Source organism: Lacerta agilis, chromosome 9 (assembly GCF_009819535.1).
Source record: "Lacerta agilis isolate rLacAgi1 chromosome 9, rLacAgi1.pri, whole genome shotgun sequence".
In the NCBI taxonomy this organism is placed as follows: domain Eukaryota; kingdom Metazoa; phylum Chordata; class Lepidosauria; order Squamata; family Lacertidae; genus Lacerta; species Lacerta agilis.
Genome location: NC_046320.1, coordinates 20,569,365 through 20,588,538, shown reverse-complemented (window position 1 = coordinate 20,588,538; position 19,174 = coordinate 20,569,365). Strand labels below are relative to the sequence as shown.

At 44.0% G+C, this 19,174-nt stretch overlaps 1 protein-coding gene across 1 annotated transcript in view; it reads right to left on the bottom strand.

Annotated features, from left to right (window-relative positions):
* The window catches only part of LOC117053516 (rho GTPase-activating protein 7-like), a 240,487-nt gene that overhangs the window by 142,159 nt on the left and 79,154 nt on the right, over positions 1–19,174 (bottom strand). The window contains 1 exon segment of the mRNA XM_033161343.1: positions 8,408–8,441. Coding sequence (XP_033017234.1) covers positions 8,408–8,441 — 34 coding nt within the window.

Here is a 19,174-nt window from a genome sequence, read left to right as displayed (position 1 = left end):
TTTGGGAGTAGTTGCCCACCTTTGTTGCCCACCCTGCACTCAGCTCTCACCTGTAGCTCCTAGAAGCTGTTAGCATGTGACAGTGGCCACACCCTGGGAATGGCTTTGACTGGCCAGCTAAACCAGGTGAGGGTAGCCGATAAGTCTCAAACGCTTGGTGAGTTAGGGACTTCCCCTGCATGTGAAGACAAGCTCCAGAGTGGACAAGACCAATGGTGGGTCCAGCAATCAAGAAGGCGGTTTCTGCACGTGCTGTAGAGGGAAGGGAGGGACAGATGGGACTTGGCAGCCTGGGAAGGTAGCCCATCTAGGAGAAGGACAGCTCTGATCTGAAACCTCTGCTGCCTTGAGGGATATCTTTGAGAAGAAAAGGCTAAGGAGTAAACCCTACACAAATCCAGAGTGGAGTCCCCAAGACAGCTGGATGGCACCTTGTATGCCTCCTGCAACCAAGCTGGTGCTCTGCTTTCCTTTGGACCACTTCAGCAAGGCCAAGAGGGGGGTCTTGTTGACTGGCCAGCCCAGATCTCCATACACACTGCCCAGGCCTGCACCCCAGGGAGGTCACTTGAGTGCTGCCAATGTAGCGGTTTGACTTCACGCCTGGAAGAGCACTCCGTTGTTTCTTGAGGCAGACTGACGCCAGCAACAATTATTGACATATGTAGCTGCTTTCTGAAGAGTCAAACTGCTGATCACTCTAGCTCAGTGTTGACTACACCTGGGATTGGGAATCATTTTTCTTTTTCTTTTGAGGGTTGCCTTCCATTGACGTAATCACTTGCATGCCGCATGCCACAAGTGGGCAGGGCCAAAGGTGAGCATGACATCCTTTATATATCTCACTCTCTGCTAACCCCTTCACCATTTGTTCTCTCCTTGCCACCTGCATGAAATTAGGTCAAGGACTGCAGGTTGTCCATCTGTAGTCTCCATTGACTGGCAGAGCTCTCCAGCCTCTCAGACAGGAGTCTTTCCCCAGCCCTTTGCCAGGGACCAAACCGGGAATTTCTCACAGGTAATGCACGTGTTTTGCGACTGAGCTATGGCTGGCAGTACTGCAGCTATGGGTAGGCATCTATTGCAATTGTCGCAACGTGAACCTACATGGCATCTTTATCTTAACCCAAAGAAACCATGACATCTTTAACTTAACCCAAAGAAACCAAAGAAGAATTTGTCATTCATATGTGTATTCCCAAAACATTCCCCAACACCATGCTGAAACTGAGGGCATACACATATTTTCATTTTACCTAGTGCTAGCTAGTTACATCACAGCTTTGGACAAGGAAGCATATTCGTATTCTAGACAAGGGAGAAGAATTTGGCAGAAAGTCTTTCCAAATCCGGGCTCTGGGCAATACAGAACTGCATTCTTCTTGTCCTGATTATTGCTTTAGCACTGAATGACAGGGAGGACATAGGCTTCCTTCTTCCAAGCAAGCAGAGGATGAAAACATTCTGAACACATAGAGATGCCCTAGAGGACCATCTGGATTTGATGGAGAAACGTAGCTGAGAATATTCCCAGGCCAACAATGACCACCAGGCACAATTCTCAGTAATGAGCGTGCATGAATGTAGAACACAAGCCTGCTTCTGTTCAGTGTACAGCACTCAGGCAGAAAGCTTCAAAGACAAGACAGCATGGTACATCAAAGGTAGTTCTTCTGGTAGCAATCATTGCCTTCCTTGCATTGAACAAACCTCGTTAGACTCCTGGGAGAACTCAGGGTGCATGAAAAAGGAGGGCATCATAACTGATGCTAGAGAAGGAGAAGCCCCACCTCTCAACTTGATTTGGCAATGCAGTTATGATGGGTACTGTCAGGGAACTGTCCCCGGCGCAGCGCAAAGTGGTGGAAGGGCTCTCGGGATGCTACAGAGAGCCCCGGCCCCACCTGACCAGCAGCACCTCCTCTGGCAGCAGATGGAGCAGCGAGACTTCCAGCGGGAAGGGGCATGGGTTTCAGGGGATGGAGAGTCGAGGCTCTGACGATGCTAGAGAGACCTTGCACTCCCCTAGCCCAAGGGGCGATGAGAGAGGCACACAACTTCCGTGGCCCAAAGGCTTTGAGGGGTGAAACGAAAGGATGGGAGGCGGGGTTTTCATATACCGAAACTCTTTCGTTGGGGTCAGAACTGGAAGGGGCCATTCCCAGATTCTGCCGACGTTTGATACAGACATGAACTTGTTAGCTCTGCACTGTACATAGTATGCACAATAAAACTCCTTAAGGAAAGGTCGGAGTTTCGCCTGGTTACTCATGAGCAACTAACCGAGGACCTTACAGGTACCTTCCCAAACAGTCAGTAGCACAGGTGATATGCTGATTTATGTATTAAAACAAATGTTACACTTGCTTGCCCTGTTTTGCTGGAAAGCCCCTTTTAACGACCGTGGGAAGAAATTAGGCAGAGAAGGGTCATATAGCCACACCAACATGTAAAAACACATTTTAAAACAAATGGCTTCCCCCAAAGAATCCTGGGAACTGTGGTTTGTCAGCGCTGCTGGGAACTGTGACTTTGTGAGGAGTGAACTACAGCTCCCAACAATTTTTTTTTTTTTGGGGGGGGTGTACTTTAAAGGTGTGGTGTGGATGAGACCTACGTAGGTTGTATATAAGCCTGTGAAATAAATAAATAAATAAATAAATAAATAAGGGAAGTTTTTAAACTGTGATATTTTAAATGTATTTTAATATTTGATGGAAGCCGCCCAGAGTGGCTGGGGAGACCCAGCCAGATGGGCGGGGTACAAATAATAAATTATTATTATTATTATTATTATTATTATTATTATTATTATTATTATTATTAATTAATTAATAAATGCAAACCGTCTCACCAAAAGGCCAACAGAATGCCTGCATCTGTATGCATAACCCATATTCACAGCCTTTTCAATGTAGTCTGCAAACAAAGAAGATTTTAACCACACATCAAAGACAGTACTTTGTCAATGCTTTGAGATGACAAAAGGTGTCGCTCAGCTAATAGGCATTTCGCCTCTCCCCCAAATACTGGATTCTTCTAGGGACTGCCCATTGATTATGTAACACATCTGCGTCTCACTTTTTCTCTGAAGACCTCAGGGCAGTATGCACAGGTCTGTCAGATTTTATCCTCCTAATTGCATACAATGATTTAAATATGATTAAATATGATGCAATGATTTAAATATGAATCTGTGTCCTAGCTGGTGATGTGGGACTGCAAATCCCATCAGCCACAGCCAACATGACCAATGGTCAGAGCTCATGGATATGGTTGTCCGCCACAGCTGGAGGGCTATCACAGGTTAGCCACCCCTGGCCTAAACCCTTCCTCTGCACAGACACATAACAGTATGAGTGCTGATGTCTCTGTGGTTGCTGCCATGGCAGCCCAAGCCTGAGAAAGAAGTGCTTGATGCCTTTTTGACAGTGATGCATCTAAGTAATGTTAATGGTCATATGGGGGGGGGAACCCCCTTTAGACTGCTGTCTGCATTACTTCCATTGTGAAGCACATAATTAACATTTTCTTCTCCCCCCTCACACTGCCATTCCATACTTAACTGTGGCTGCATTGGCCAGCTGTAATCCCAGTCGCATAGGAGCCAACTCCTAGGGGCCACAGGGGGTTTTGGCCCCCCCTAATAAAGGTGCTCCCACAAAATTGATGGGCATTCCCATTCAAATGGTGCGGGCGCACTGCATAATATGATCAATTATGTGGGGTGGGACTTACCTGGGCCCTCACAATATTTTGTTCAAGTTGCTGCCCCTGCCCAGTGCCCTCTGGCCTGCCCATGCCAGCCAAGGTGCTGCTGCAGAGCCTGTTTGCCACTGTCCTCCTCATCTGCCACTCTCCTTCAGCCAAAGCAAAGCCCTCTAGCTTCCTCTGCCCACTTTCTTTGCGAAGCAGGAAGTCACAGAGGCCCAGCAAACCTGCCTATGACTTCAGGGCTGTCAACCCGACTTGACAGCTCATGCTGGCTCACTGGGAAAGCCCCCTCCATGGATCAGACTCACAGAAGGAAGATGAGATAAGGGAGGGGAGAGCAAGCGAGCTAATCTTTTCAATCAAAGCATATCTGGATGGTTGGCATGTAATGTTCATGCAGTATGGTTTTTTTTTTTTTTTTTGCCTAACTGACACCATATTAAACTGGAGGGGCATTTATTGGTTTCACCAACAGGCTTAAAAAAAAAGCAGCAGCAGCAAGGAATTCACTGAAAGACAGAACCCTTAAAACTTTCTACTCTTCCTTAAAAAAGAAAGGAAGGCTGACACGCTCCCTAACATGAACTGTTAACCGGGAACTATGGCCGTCATCACGCTTTCTCCCACCCCATAAATGCCAATGGAGCAACCAAATGCAATAATATGTCCATTAAAATTTATTGGCGTTTGGCAGTCACCCATGCAGTTCAGGAAGCAATGCTGGGACTGCTTTTGCAGAGCGACAAGCTGGAAAGGTTCAAAATGCTCATTTGACAGAGAAACACAAGTGCTGGTCAGGCTAGCAGGTTGATCAACACATAGCCAAAAGCCAAAACCTATGGAAGTCAGTTCATATAATAGCGGAGTTATGAATTCATGGGGAGCGGGGAAGACTCCCAATAATCTTAAATTTAGTAAAGCGGTAGAATACTTCATAGAGACGTGACAGTCTCCACTAGAGGCACAGCGTGGGGGTCCGGGGCACACATTTTTGAGGGGGCGCAATCAGCGGCCCCACGGCAGGCACAGAGACCTGGCAGCTGAGGTGCAGAGGCAGGCAGGTTGGCCTAGTGGATGGAGGCGGGATCCGTTCACCCTCCATGTGGGCTCTGGGAGCGCCCCTCTGGTGTGCCCCAGCACAGCTGCCCAATCCACCAGGGGGGGCGCAATGATTTCCCCACCCCGGGAACTGGCAACCCATGTTATGCCACTGGTTTCCATTGTGCCTCATTCCCAGGGAACATGGTTAAGGCCCAAGACCCTGGACTCTTTTTACTGCTCAGCAGAGATTGGGGTGGCTGGTAACAGTATCAAAAACTAGGAGAAGTGGGAAAGGATCTTCTTCCTTTTTTTGGCAAGGAAATGCATATATGTTTTGGGTCTTTTGCAGACATGCAAGACCTGCTCTAAAAATAACTTAAGTGTGATTGCATTGCTTATACATTTGTAGTCCATTGAAGCTTTTGTAGATATTAGTGCTATGCATGGATGCTCCATATTGAACATGTGCATGTTGATCAAAGATTTCTTCAAAGAGGAAGTCTGATTTAACTGCTAGACTGCCTTTCTGGACCAAGTCTTTTCAAGGTGGCATATAAATATTAACCACAACATTAAAACATCATCACCACCACCATTTCTAAAATTGCAAAAAACAACATTTAAAAATATACTACAGCTAGCCAAAAGCACTTATCACAAGCCAGAGCAATAAAACTACACTATAGCCAATAAATATACCTGGCTATTTCCCCTAGTTGTTCCACATCTGTACTCTGGGCTGGGGTGAAAGCAACTGAGGAAGAACTGAGGCAGACTGAAAACTTAATTTTCCGTCTCTTTCTGAAGATGTGTACATTTGTGCTTAGCTCCTTCCGAGAGAAAAAGGCATTTATTTATTTATTTATTTATTTATTTAGCAGAATCCCTTGCATTTTCCGTGCCTGCTTAAAGAAGATAACTTCTTTAAAGAGTAAATCAGCTCTTCTGGCATTATCTGAAAATAGTGTGGATGCAGAACACTTGTGACTCTTTTACCAACCATATAAGCCAAAATCGACTGGAAGAAGGAAAAAGGGCAGAGAATTTAATCAAAATACTTTTGTAAAAGCTATTACAGCCTTGAATGCTTTCTTCAAAGTTTAAAACATTCTGGCCCACCAGGCAGTTTTTAAAAAAGCATCTTGTTTACTGACAGAAGAGCATGTCGGCAGTGACTTTTAAAAGGCCTTCCTGCTGAGAGCTCACACACTGTGGCTTGACCCATCTTGTCATCACTCAGTCACTTTATAGTCTTCAGTTCCACTCACCATCTGGTGGCATCGTGAGGATCATACAGTGTCTGATGCTAAAATCAGAGACTAAAAGAAGCTTCCAACAGCTAAGGATCCCTTTTAATTGCCTCTGTATTTTTCTACTTGCAGATCAAAGGTGCAAGTAGAAAATTACTAGTTCAAGATGCTAGTGTCTACTGAGAGCCCGTGTAGAGCAGCAGATGGACTTGGGTTGGGAAGCCTAAGTTTGAATCCACGGTCAGCCATGAAGCTCATTGTGTGGTCTTGTGGAAGTCTCTATCTACTAGATGTCACCCAGCTCCAGTTAATAATAAAATGTACACTTCTGGACAACAATCATACGAGAAATAGGTAAGATAACCAAGCAAGTGCTAGAAATCACCCCAGAACTGGTCTTACTAAACATCTTCCAAGACAACAATGCCCACTTACACCACAAAGAACTCATAATCCACTTACTCTCAGCAGCCAGAAACATCATAACCAGACACTTGAGAGACCTGTCAGGAGTAAGCATGGACCAATGGTACCAAGTAGTATGGGAAACAACCCTACTAGAAAAACTAACCAGTATGCTGAAACTGACACGGGGACAAATAGAAGACGCCTTCACCTCTGTATGGTTCCCCTTCATCTCACACACACAGCCCAAAAAGACAATGGCAAGAATCTACGGACAGCATACAAATCAATATGGCTAACCTGATCAAAAACACTCATCCACCCCACTCACACAGGAAACCAAAGACCACCACAGCCAACCACAAATGAACAATCACACCCAATGCCAACTCCGAGCTCTCTCACCACCAAAGGAGCACAAGCGAACAACAGAGAACCTGCACAAACGACGCTGACACCAAACCCTACATATATTAAGGAAGAAGAAGAAGAAGAAGAAGAAGAGTTTGGATTTGATATCCCACTTTATTACTACCCGAAGGAGTCTCAAAGCGGCCAACATTCTCCTTTCCCTTCCTCCCCCACAACAAACACTCTGTGAGGTGAGTGGGGCTGAGAGACTTCAAAGAAGTGTGACTAGCCCAAGGTCACCCAGCAGCTGCATGTGGAGGAGCAGAGATGCGAACCCGGTTCACCAGATTACGAGTCTGCCGCTCTTAACCACTACACCACAATGGCTCTATTAAGTAGAAACATCACCACCCCACCCCACACATCTCTCCATCCCGCCCACCTCCCCACTTTCTTCCTAATGTCTCAACAACGAAACTGATGTGTAAAAATGTTACATGGAAATATACGAGAGAGACATTGCATATACATTTGTAAAACAAGAAAATCCTTAATAAAATATTTTTTTTTAAAAAATGTACACTGCTCCAAGCTCTTTGCAAGGAAAGGCAGGGAACTGCTATTGTGGTAAACAAGCAGATTACCAAAACATCCTTTTACAGAAAAGAAAACTGCAACATCTTACAAAATCGTCTAGCCTTGTAGATACAATGAACAATGTAGTAACCAACAAAATGAGTCAAAACAGACACAAGCTACTGTTATCCTACATCATCTACAGACTGGGCACTTTCAGAACGTTACTGTTGCCAAAGGGATTTGATAACATACCAGCAGATTCACTGCAAGTAAAGCCGATTTAGTACTCATGTACAACAAGCTTGCTTTTCTTCATAAAATCAGACTTTTTGCAAGAAGGAAAGTGTTGGGGAAATGCATTAGACAACAATTGCTTAAGGCAACAAACGTCATATAACTTCCCACAAACAAATCAGAAGAAACAGTCAACATCATCTAGTTTATCCACAAATTTCGTGCGAACAAATCAGGATGAACGCTCAATGAACAAAGAGGGAAAGAGCTGGAATATGAAAAGCTTGGGATCCCGACCTCTGACCACAAAGAGTCTCTAAATTTAGGGTCTAAAATATTGTGTACAACATTGTGGAGAATACACTCTGATCACAGTTGCCATCCAGCCTTCTGAAAGTGTGTGCCAATCTTTTTCACCGTTAATTCCCCCTCGCCTGCCACATCAGGAAAAAGCACCGAAGTACTAAGCCACCAGCCAGCCAAATGATATCAAAGACTGACCAATAAGAAAGCAAGATCCTAGTATATAAAATTTTTGCAGCAACCATATTGCCTCTTATCATACCAGTTTAACAAAACCGTTCATGTTGTGAACTTTTCACAAATCTTTGCTACAATCAGACGCTACTTTTTTCCTGGCAAGGAAGAGCAATGCTGCTAATAAACACCCTGCAGTTGTACAATATTACTTATTGGGTTTCTTGTTTTTGCACCTTCTTGAAAAGCTCTTTCCCCAACGATATGCAAACCAACACTGTACAAAAATTAAGTTAGGGGCAGAGACCAAAACAAAATAAAAACAAACGGGGGGGGGGGGGTCCCCCGTCACTTACCGGCCTTCTCCTTTTCTGTAAAAATTGGCATGGCCTGCAAAGAAAGGAAAAGATGTTACATTTCTAAAAGCAGAATTAAAAAAAATGGAGATGAATGATCATACATACATCTCTGCCTCTCACTATTCTTTCAGACATCCATGTGAGATAAAATTAACACAGTTGCTGGTTAGGAGTGGCATCACGAGGCAGACTCTGCTCACAACCTACGCATGTTCATTAGTTCATTTGGGTCCCCCCTCCCCCCCAATCTATAACAATACCTTCGCCTGCTTATTTGTCTGCCTGCAGCTTCCTGTTCGTCCATCTAGCCTGGCAGAAGCTCTCCAGGGTCTCAGGCAGAGATCTTTCACTTCACTTGATACCTGATCTTTTCCCAGCTGGATCTGCCAAGACCTGAACCTGAGACTTTGTGATTGCGAAACATGTGCTCCACCACAGAGTGATGGTTCCCCCCCCACATCTCATAAGGGCACACAAGCAAACAAACCAATGTGCAAAAACCCCCCAAAAACAAAAACCCTTTAAAAGCTTTACTTTCTCTTTCTCAAAGCCCTCCTGCACAGATGTGTCTGCTAACGAAGCTAAAATATTGCACCTGATGGGGCACTGTTGTCCTGCATGTGGCAGCCCAAGAAAATACATATACAGCTGTGTTAGATAACAGTGATTTATAATGGCATAGATGCTTATTCTCTCCCAATAAGTGGATTAGCATTTGAAGAAGAGCAGATCTCTCTCCCCCATAGTCTCTCTCCAGTGAGTCATTACCAGATTTTGCTCCCATGTCCTCAGTTGCACCAAAACATGACATTCACGAATTCACATTGGCTAATGTCTGTGATATGTATGCTTGTTGTGGTTGTTGTTGTTCAGTCATTCAGTCATTCAGTCGTGTCCGACTCTTCGTGACCACATGGACCAGAGCACGCCAGGCACGCCTATCCTTCACTGCCTCTCGCAGTTTGGCCAAACTCATGTTAGTAGCTTCGAGAACACTGTCCAACCATCTCATCCTCTGTCGTCCCCTTCTCCTTGTGCCCTCCATCTTTCCCAACATCAGGGTCTTTTCTAGGGAGTCTTCTCTTCTCATGAGGTGGCCAAAGTACTGGAGCCTCAACTTCAGGATCTGTCCTTCTAGTGAGCACTCAGGGCTGATTTCTTTTTTTTTTTTCATATTCTTTTTATTGCATTTCACAAATATACATTTATTATTTACAATTTATTACATATTAAATAACATGTATTTTGGCCTCTTCAGGCCTGGACTTCCAACAACCCTTCCGTCTGGTTTCAACAATATCAATTCCTTTATTTTTATATTTATTACATAAATTATTTTATTTTCACATCTTAAACACTTAATCTTTGTTTTATCTTGCAATAATAGTTATTTGTATCTACAAAGCTTCCTGTAATCCTATCAACGTATTCAATTGTGTATATTTCCTTAGATAATTTGTAAATTTTTTCCAATCTTCAATAAATTTTTGGTCTCGCTGGCCTCTGATTCTCCCTGTCATTTTATCTAGCTCCGCATAAGTCATCATTTTCAAAACCCATTCTTCTTTTGTCGGTAAAATTTCCTGCTTCCAGTTTTGGGCCCATAAGATTCTGGCTGCAGTCGCCATATATTGGAACAGTTTTATATCGTCTTTTTTAATTCCTGTACTTATTATGCCCAATAAGATTATGCACTCAGGGCTGATTTCTTAAGAATGAATTATGCACTCAGGGCTGATTTCTTAAGAATGAATAGGTTTGATCTTCTTGCAGTCCATGGGACTCTCAAGAGTCTCCTCCAGCACCATAATTCAAAAGCATCAATTCTTTGGCGATCAGCCTTCTTTATGGTCCAGCTCTCACTTCCGTACATTACTACTGGGAAACCATAGCTTTAACTATACGGACCTTTGTCAGCAAGGTGATGTCTTTGCTTTTTAAGATGCTGTCTAGGTTTGTCATTGCTTTTCTCCCAAGAAGCAGGCGTCTTCTAATTTTGTGACTGCTGTCACCATCTGCAGTGATCATGGAACTTACTTGAATGTAAGTCCCACTGTTTCCAGTAGTTCTAGTTACAGGTAGGTAGCCGTGTTGGTCTGCCGTAGTTGAAACAAAAGGGAAAAATTCCTTCCAGTAGCACCTTAGAGACCAACTAAGTTTGTTCTTGGTATGAGCTTTCGTGTGCATACACACTTCTTCAGATACCAAAGATGCAGGACTGCAGTCTTAAACTCTTTCTTTGTATTACAAAGAGTTCAACATAAAAAAAAATCATGCTAACCCTAGTAATCTAGCTCAAAGCTATAATATTTGAGTATACTCTAAAACTGACACACACTATAAGTTGATTCCATGTACTTCCTGGTCAATACTCCATATAAACCATGGATGGGGAATCTGTGGCCCTCTAAATATTCTTGGACTCCAACTTGCACGGCAAATGGAGAGTTGTTGTTGGTCTCCCACAGGGTTCTCCGGTCCTGCCATAGACAAATGCCATAGACAAATGGATCGAGGTAGGTTAACAAATCAGTTCCTAAAGTGAAGGGGGATAGATCACAAATCTAGAGCCTCTTTTCAAGGTGCCCACACCTCCTGAAGCAAGGCAAGAAGTGACAGGGAAAAGAGCCTTTTCTGTGGTGGCACCCCACATGTGGAACTTTCCAGACACCTGGTGCCATGTCTTTAATTCCTTCAGCATCAGGCAAAGACTTAATGGTTTAAAATATACTCAGCCTTTTTCAGTTCCATCTGCATTTACCAGTAAGTTGCTGCCATTTACTTCTTTGAGTCTCTGCTTTAGTGTTTTACTGGTATTTTATATTTTATTTTTTCACTGTTTTAGAAGTACTTAAGTAAGTAAAAGAAAATATACAATTGCTGGGAGATACCTGATGCAGTTTAATCTCTGAAGCGGAACAGTTTCTATATTGCTCTGAGCTTGGAGGAAGAATGGGGCAGATAAAAACACACACACCTCCTGGTGAAGTATTTATACTCTTGGGACTAATATAGCCCCACCCTCTGTATTTGACAAAGGTGGGGCTAGCACATTGGGACACAGAAAGCTGAATGGATTACTTGTGTGGATGTTGCAGATCTCTGCCCCACACCGCAGCAGTGTGAGTTAGGGAACCTAAATATTTTACTTTGGTGGGCAGAAGATCACAGTCTCTGGGACTGCTAATCCATTTAGATTTTCCCTTTATAAAACAAGACACATTGTAAACTGAGCAAAACTCCAAAACACTTCTGCATGTGATTCAGATTCCTTTGGGTGACATCACCCAGAGACTATGCCTATGCATTTAGAGCAGGAATACAAAACCCTGGGCAGCACGGTCAATGGTTAGAGTTAATGAGGGTTGTAGTCCAGAAATGTCTGGTGGGCTACAGGTGCCCCATGAGACAAAATGCAGCCACTACAACTCTGGTTTTTCTTCATTTGCCTCTTCATTGGTTTATCAATTAAGCGGAGAGCACAATATTTGTGTCACACATTACAGTGCAGAGAAGAGCGGATGCAGGGCTGCAGCTTTCAGTAGCCACCACATATTTCGAGTACAGTCTAATTTTGCCCTCAGGGGCACGTAGGCCTCCCACCTCTTACGAAAACTTTTGTTGTTGTCGTTCCTTTGAAATTCCCCTGCTATTTCGCAAGAAACGCCAAATTTGACCTTGACATTTCCAGTCAATAAACCAATTGATCGAACCAGTCGAGGTCAGAAGGTCTGAGCACGAAACACAGAAAATAAGATAGTATATTGCGTCATTTAGACCAAGCAAATGAAATGTCAAAAAGATCAACTATTCAAACATTTGTTGAAATGACAACGTTACTCCCTTCTGCAGCCCACATGTACTTTCCTTAAGAACTAAGAATATCAACCAAACTATTGGATAAGTATTATTTCCCTTAAAAACGCAATAAGGAGTGAAAACATATTATTCCATCACTTCTTCAGGCAAGCAAGCCCCATAAAACTTAAGGGCTTTTTTGTGGGGAAGGGGTTGCTAACATACTATCAACCCAGCAGGATAACATGCCTTACTGTAACTTATGAAAAATGCTTGCAGCTAAAACATAGCTTTGAATTCACTATGGACCTTCCTCGATAGTTTCCATATGCTTTAAATTAAATGCATTCCCAGGAAGTGATTTAACATTTTTGGCAAAAGAGCAATTAAATGGGATTTTCCTGCTCAGCCAGATGGGTCCAGTGCAGCTTTGCATTATTCCAAACTCCTGATGAAACAAAAGAACTGTACTAATAACTTCCACATGATCAAATTATACACTTTTGTTTAAAAGAATCTCCTTCTAGATCTTTTCTATTTCACACATGTGACACTGAAACTCAAAACAGAATTACTAATTATGTCGTCACTATTTAAAACCACTTGTTCTTATTTGCTCACATCTGTTGCAGTTAGCTTACACTGCACAGTAACTATTAGGGTTGTCAACCATTTTTTAAATTAATAAAAAATAGTTCATTAATCGTCTGGCCATTTGACTAAATACAGTCGTTCCTTGGATCCCGAATGCCTTGTGAGTGGAAGGTTTTGGCTCCCAAACACCGCAAACCCAGAAGTGAGTGTTCTTTGGAACCCAAACATCCGACGCAGCTTCCGCGACTTCTGATTGGCTGCAGCAGCTTCCTGCAGCCAATTGGAAGCCACTCCTTGGTTTCTGAAAGTTTTGGAAGTCAAACGGACTTCCAGAATGGATTCCGTTCGACTTCCGAGGTACCACTATAGTCAATTTTGCTTTAAATACATTACTGAATACTTCCGACAGGTGCCATTTCCCTCCGCCGCTGCTGCCACGATGAGGCCACTGTCGCTGCAAAGCTTGACGAGGCCCAGTGAGGCTCCTGAAACAATTCCTGAAGCTGGTGCCACACTGGAAATACACTTCTGGAAGTGCTCCCTGGCTTCCTGAAGCACATCCATGGGAGCAGAGGTCCCCCAGGCCTCAGCAGAAGCCTTGTGGAGGCCTTGCAGAGTTGGCGTTCCCTGGCAGAGACCCGGCAGAGGTGGCGGAAGAGGAAGTGGGACATCACAGATTGATCTAAGAAGCTGGGGAAGCTTCTGTCAATCAGTGATGTCCTGGGGAAAATTGAGGCTATTGTATGTGAAACCCAATAACTTTTTAAAACCACAAATGTTCTGGTTTGTTCTTGTCCCGCTTTTGTTGTCCTTCCAGACAGCAATAATGTGGTAGCATTGCAGAAGAAGCTGAAGCAGAATAAGCCCACCACTAACGTGCTATTATGATGTCAACACCATGCTGCAGAACATACGCTAGGCTTGCCATACGTCAGGAAAATTCATTCTATGCCCTGGATTCCGGGTGTAAAAATGACGTGGGGGGGGGGGGAATTTTTGCTGAATAAGCAAAATGTTAGAGAAAAGCCGGATGTATGGAGATGGAAAAAGAAGCTGAAACAGCTCCAAAAGCTTAAAATCACTAATTTTGGGTCAGGTTTCCAAAAAAAATAAAAAAAATAAAAAAGCTTAACAACTTTGTAGGTGTAAGGAACCCTAAATATACCTTCAGTATAAGACCAGTTTGATGGGCCCATAGGCAACTCTACTGTGGAAATGCAGTTCAGGTGGCCATCCTCAGTGTACACCTTGAATTATTGCAGAAACTGAGCAGGCCTAACCTTTCTGAGATGGCATCATCACCATGCTGGATAAACCTGCATCTTATTTTATTTTTTCCTGCCATGCAGCTGTTAAGAAGCTCTGCTTCCTCCAGAAAGTATTCATCACACAGCTGAGGCAGTCCTATCTATCGTTTCACCTGCTTCCCAGCCAAAGAGGTCCCTGAAGCAAAGTACAGACAATAAAAATGATAAAAACAAGATCATAAAACAAGAACTAAAGGCATGATAAAGCAGAGCCAAGCTTAAAACCCAACTGGCTGAAACAGAATATTTAAGTCATAAAAGCCTTCCTAAAACAGAAGGATTTTTCTTAGCCTCCGTGCTCAGGCCACCTACGAGAGCACAAAACACCACAGAGTTTACCACCTGCAATGCCTCTAATGAACTGTTAAGAAAACCTTAACAGTGGTCCTTAGACATGAGAGTTTGTGCATACCCTCCAACATTTGTTCAATGAAAAGAGGGACGTCCTGTTGTTGTTGTTGTTGTTGTTGTTGTTGTTGTTGTTGTATTATTTATACCCCACCCATCTGAATCTGACTGGGTTGCTTCAGCAACTCTGGGCAGCTTCCAACATCAGATTTATGTTAATGTAATTGCCAAGATCTCCCCCCCCCCCACAAAGAATCCTTTGATTAATTGTTTGCCTCTCTTTTATAGATTCCCCAACCCACCCATTTCCACGAGGAGGCATTCCTTGAGATCTCCAGAGACCAGAGCATTTATGGTCAAAAGGTTAAAAACAACACTTTGAACTCAACCAAGAAACTTACTGGTACCCAGTTCAATTACTTGAGAATTGGAGTTAGGTGTACCCTTAAGCAATCTTTCAGTTCAGTCGTTCAGTCGTGTCCGACTCTTCGTGACCCCATGGACCAGAGCACGCCAGGCACGCCTATCCTTCACTGCCTCTCGCAGTTTGGCCAAACTCATGTTAGTAGCTTCGAGAACACTGTCCAACCATCTCATCCTCTGTCGTCCCCTTCTCCTTGTGCCCTCCATCTTTCCCAACATCAGGGTCTTTTCCAGGGAGTCTTCTCTTCTCATGAGGTGGCCACTTCAGCAATCTAGCTGCAACATTTTGGACATGCAGTAGTTGCTGAACACATTCCAATAGGTTGCACACACTGATTGCATAGCATTTACCTGAGCGTTCCTTACAGCGGCTTGGTTTGCATTGTCAAAGAACAGACACGGTCAGCATACAGAAGTTGGAAAAGTCATTCCTGGCCAGAATCGAGTGGCAAAGATGGAGTGGGGAGGGGCCAGAAGCATAGCTCCGTGGCAGATTATCTGTATTGCCTGCAGGTTCAATCCTCGCCATCTCCAGGTCTGAAACCCTGGTGAGCTTCTGGCAGTCAGGGTAGACAGTACCGAGCTAGATGAACCAATGGTCTGACTCAGGCCCCATCTACACTATACCTTTAAAGCAGTATCATACCCCTATTCATCTCACAAAGCTACAATTTAACAGTCAATCCCTCTCCTCAAGGAACTTTGAAAATTAAAGCTCTATGAGGGAAACAGGGGTCTCCCAGCAAGTCAAAGCACCCTTAACAAACTATACTTCCCAGGGTCCTTTGGGGGAAGCCATGGTGGTTTTAAATGGTATAATACTGCTTTAAATGTACAGATGCAAGTTCTATACAAGGCTATGTTCCTTGTAAGTCATGTAGGAGTAACGAACCATATAGGAGGCGCATTAGACTAGCCATCTAATAAAGGAGGAAACATGGAGCATATATTATCTCTGAGTCACCCTCATCCCCGCCCCCTCAACTGTTCTAATATTAAATATGAAGCAGATGCAGATCAACGGCATTGCGGATTATGAATATATTTTAATAATATGAAACAACCATTTCAGGTCTCAAGATAGATATTCATTCATGAGGCAATCGAAATAGCCCAAATCACCAGAGTCATGTCTGAACCATGTGTAAAGTACTCTTGAGGCTTTGCAATAAACTTTAAAGATTTCACGAGAACATCACATTTGTAGTTGCTGAAATAAGAAGGGAACATGAGATTTTAATTACCAGCCCTTAAGATACAAGTAGACTTTTTTTATTTTCTAGCAATTAAATTTGCCAGATTTTGGGGTTTTATTGATGCGTTTGTGATTGTAAAAGGTTTTGCAAGATAAACATTAGCTAAACTAATGACTTTTAGCTTGAGAGGAGAAAAAGATCTGCTGTTGCATAAATGAACCCCAACAGAACCTTTGCTGATGGATGAAAAGCATTAGGTCTCTAGAGGACGGTCCCTTTCTAAGGAAAACATGTCAGATCTTAGTTTTGGTAGTTGCTCTCCCTGGGAAGGAAGAAATACAAAAGGCTGGACTGCAAGTTAGACAAATTCCGTTTCTACAAATTTTATCTAGTGCTGCTGGGTGAACAACTAGCTGGCTGTTTTTCACATACAGTACAAGCAAATTCAGCCCAGCAATTAAAGCTGGCCTGGTGAGGTCAGAATTCTTGCTGGAGAGGCTGAGATATACATATATAGATATAGATACTGCAGCATTGTGGCTAGTGCAGCATCTGCCAAGGATTAGGGGATACAAGCATGTTGTACACAGGCAGATATCTACCCTCTGTTCCCTTTCAAACACAATTCAAGGTGGGGCACCCAGACAAAAAAAGGGGGGGCAGAGTTCTTGAAAGGAGAAAGGAAATTCCGACTAAACATACAGAAAAAGTTTCTGACAGTAAGAGCTGTTTGACAGTGGAACAGTCTCCTTCGGGAGGTTGTGGACTCTCCTTCCTTGGAGGTTTTAAGCAGAGGTTGGATGGCCACCTGTCACGGATACTTTAGCTGAGATTCCTGCATTGGAGGGGGTTGGACTAGATGACCCTTGGGGTCCCTTTCAACTCTACAATTCTATGATTCTTGCACCTTTAACTGCTGTTACACATAACTACTAAAGCTACAGGAGCCCCGTCCTCTTTTTCACCTGGCCACACTAATTCAAAGTGTTGCTTAAAACTCATAAATCCCTAATTGTCTTAGGTACCACATCTTAGAGATCATGTCCTCCCCACTGTGATCTCCAGCATTTGCTGAGTATGTTTTCCCTTTAAGAAGGACTGTTTGCCTAGGTGGACAATGTCATCATACTACAGCCCTATTCAGGCCTCCTGTAACTGGGGAAAGCGATATGGGGGTGTGGGGTGCAGGGACAGCCATGCTAGTTCTGCCTGCAGTTTCCATCACCCTTTGAGCTGGAGGAATGACTATCTGAAGGGACAAATCCTCCTCTACTCAGTGAGGCTTTGATATTATGCAGAACCCTGGAACAATCAAGGTTCTACATCAGGAACCTTGGATGAGTCCTCATTTGGATGAGTAATGATTGTTTATTTTTGTGGCGAAGGGAATGGTCCGATCACAAGCACCTGTTTTGTGTGTAACATCCCATTCAGACAAAACCGAACAATTTCTCAAGTTTTTAGCAATATTACATCGCCGTCAAGCCTATGTGTTCACGAAAAGCTGCTCTGAAAGGTTTGCACTCCGGATAGAATATGCAGGAGGCTGGCAACGAATCTGTCTAGTTAACAGTTCCAACAGAATATGGAAATGTTTAGGGGAAAACACTGCGTGGATCAGATGACTTTAGAAGTTAAGCTAAGAGGACTGATTTGGATTGTTCCTGTAAAGGAATATGGTAGAAATAACAAAAGAGCAAGCCCACAAAAAGGGCCGCATGATTTTTGGAGTATACAGATGTGAGGATCAGGAAAGTGACCCCACCCAGTCCTGGTGGGGAATTGCTGCCTGGGTTTTGAATGGGAATAGCAGAATAATTCAGTGCTCTTGGCCACCCACTCAGCCAAAGCACACATATGTGTAGGAAATACAAAAAGGTACATAGCAAGTAGTTGCCATTCAAACCTCAGATCTGCTAGTCTGGGAAGGTTGGATGCTGCTCATCTTGGTATTTCCCAGTAGAGCCAAGGCTATGCTGGAGTCGATCCCTCATGTCATTTGAGCTGGAGCTACACCAGCAGAGCTAAAGCTGGCGGAACTTAAGCAGGTGTAAGTTGCTTCCTATAGTTTGTTTTGCCAATACCTTCCAACATTCCTGGGAGAGGGTGGCGCTGTGATCTAGACCACTGAGCCTCTTGGGCTTGCCGAATAGAAGGTTGGCGGTTCAAATCCCTGCAACGGGGTGAGCTCCCGTTGCTCGGTCCCAGCTCCTGCCAACCTGGCAGTTTGAAAGCACACCAGTGTGAGTAGATAAATAGGTACCGCTCTGTTGGGAAGGTAAATGGCGTTTCCGTGCGCTGTGGTTTCTGTCATGGTGTTCTGTTGTGCCAGAAAGGATTTCGTCATGCTGGCCACATGACCTGGAAAGCTGTCTGTGGACAAATGTCTGCTCCCTTGGCCTGAAAAGTGAGATGAGTGCCGCAACCCCATAGTCGCCTTTGACTGGACTTAAACGAACAGGGGTCCTTTACCTTTTTTAAAACCAACATCCCTCAGATGAAAATAGGGACATTTCTCACTCCCTGCAACTGACCCTCCTCGACCTCCATGCCCCCCCCTGCAGAGCATTTCCTATCAGAAGAAGAACTGTAAATGCCACCACCCCATCACCAATGGGACACGCCCCCACCACCCTGAGAAAATCCCTTATTCCCGATTTTATTTTAATTTTTGGCAGATTTACAAACACACACACACCAATAAATGAAAATTAGAAAGGGGCAAGATTAGAGGTAGAAGCACAAAGCATTTTAAACAAAAATCTGGTCTCCTTGTATGCTACTCTACTCCCCCTTTCTTCTCGCCCAGGGCAGCACTGCCCTCCGAATGCCCACCAGAGCCTGTGCCTCCCGCAAGGCTGGGCCTCGATGATGGTAGCCTCTCCTCTGTTGGAGTAACCTGCTCCAACAATTCCAGAAGGTCGTGAGATTTTGGAGAGATGGTAGGAGGTTCAGGGCTGAAGAAGCAAGAGGCAGTTGAAGCAGCAAAGGTGGCCGAAGCAGCAGAAGGTGGCCGAAAATAAAAGGACCTTGTAGTGCACTCAATGGTAGCGAGTGAACTCTCCTTCCCCCGAACAGAGGCAGGGGCTATTTATTAG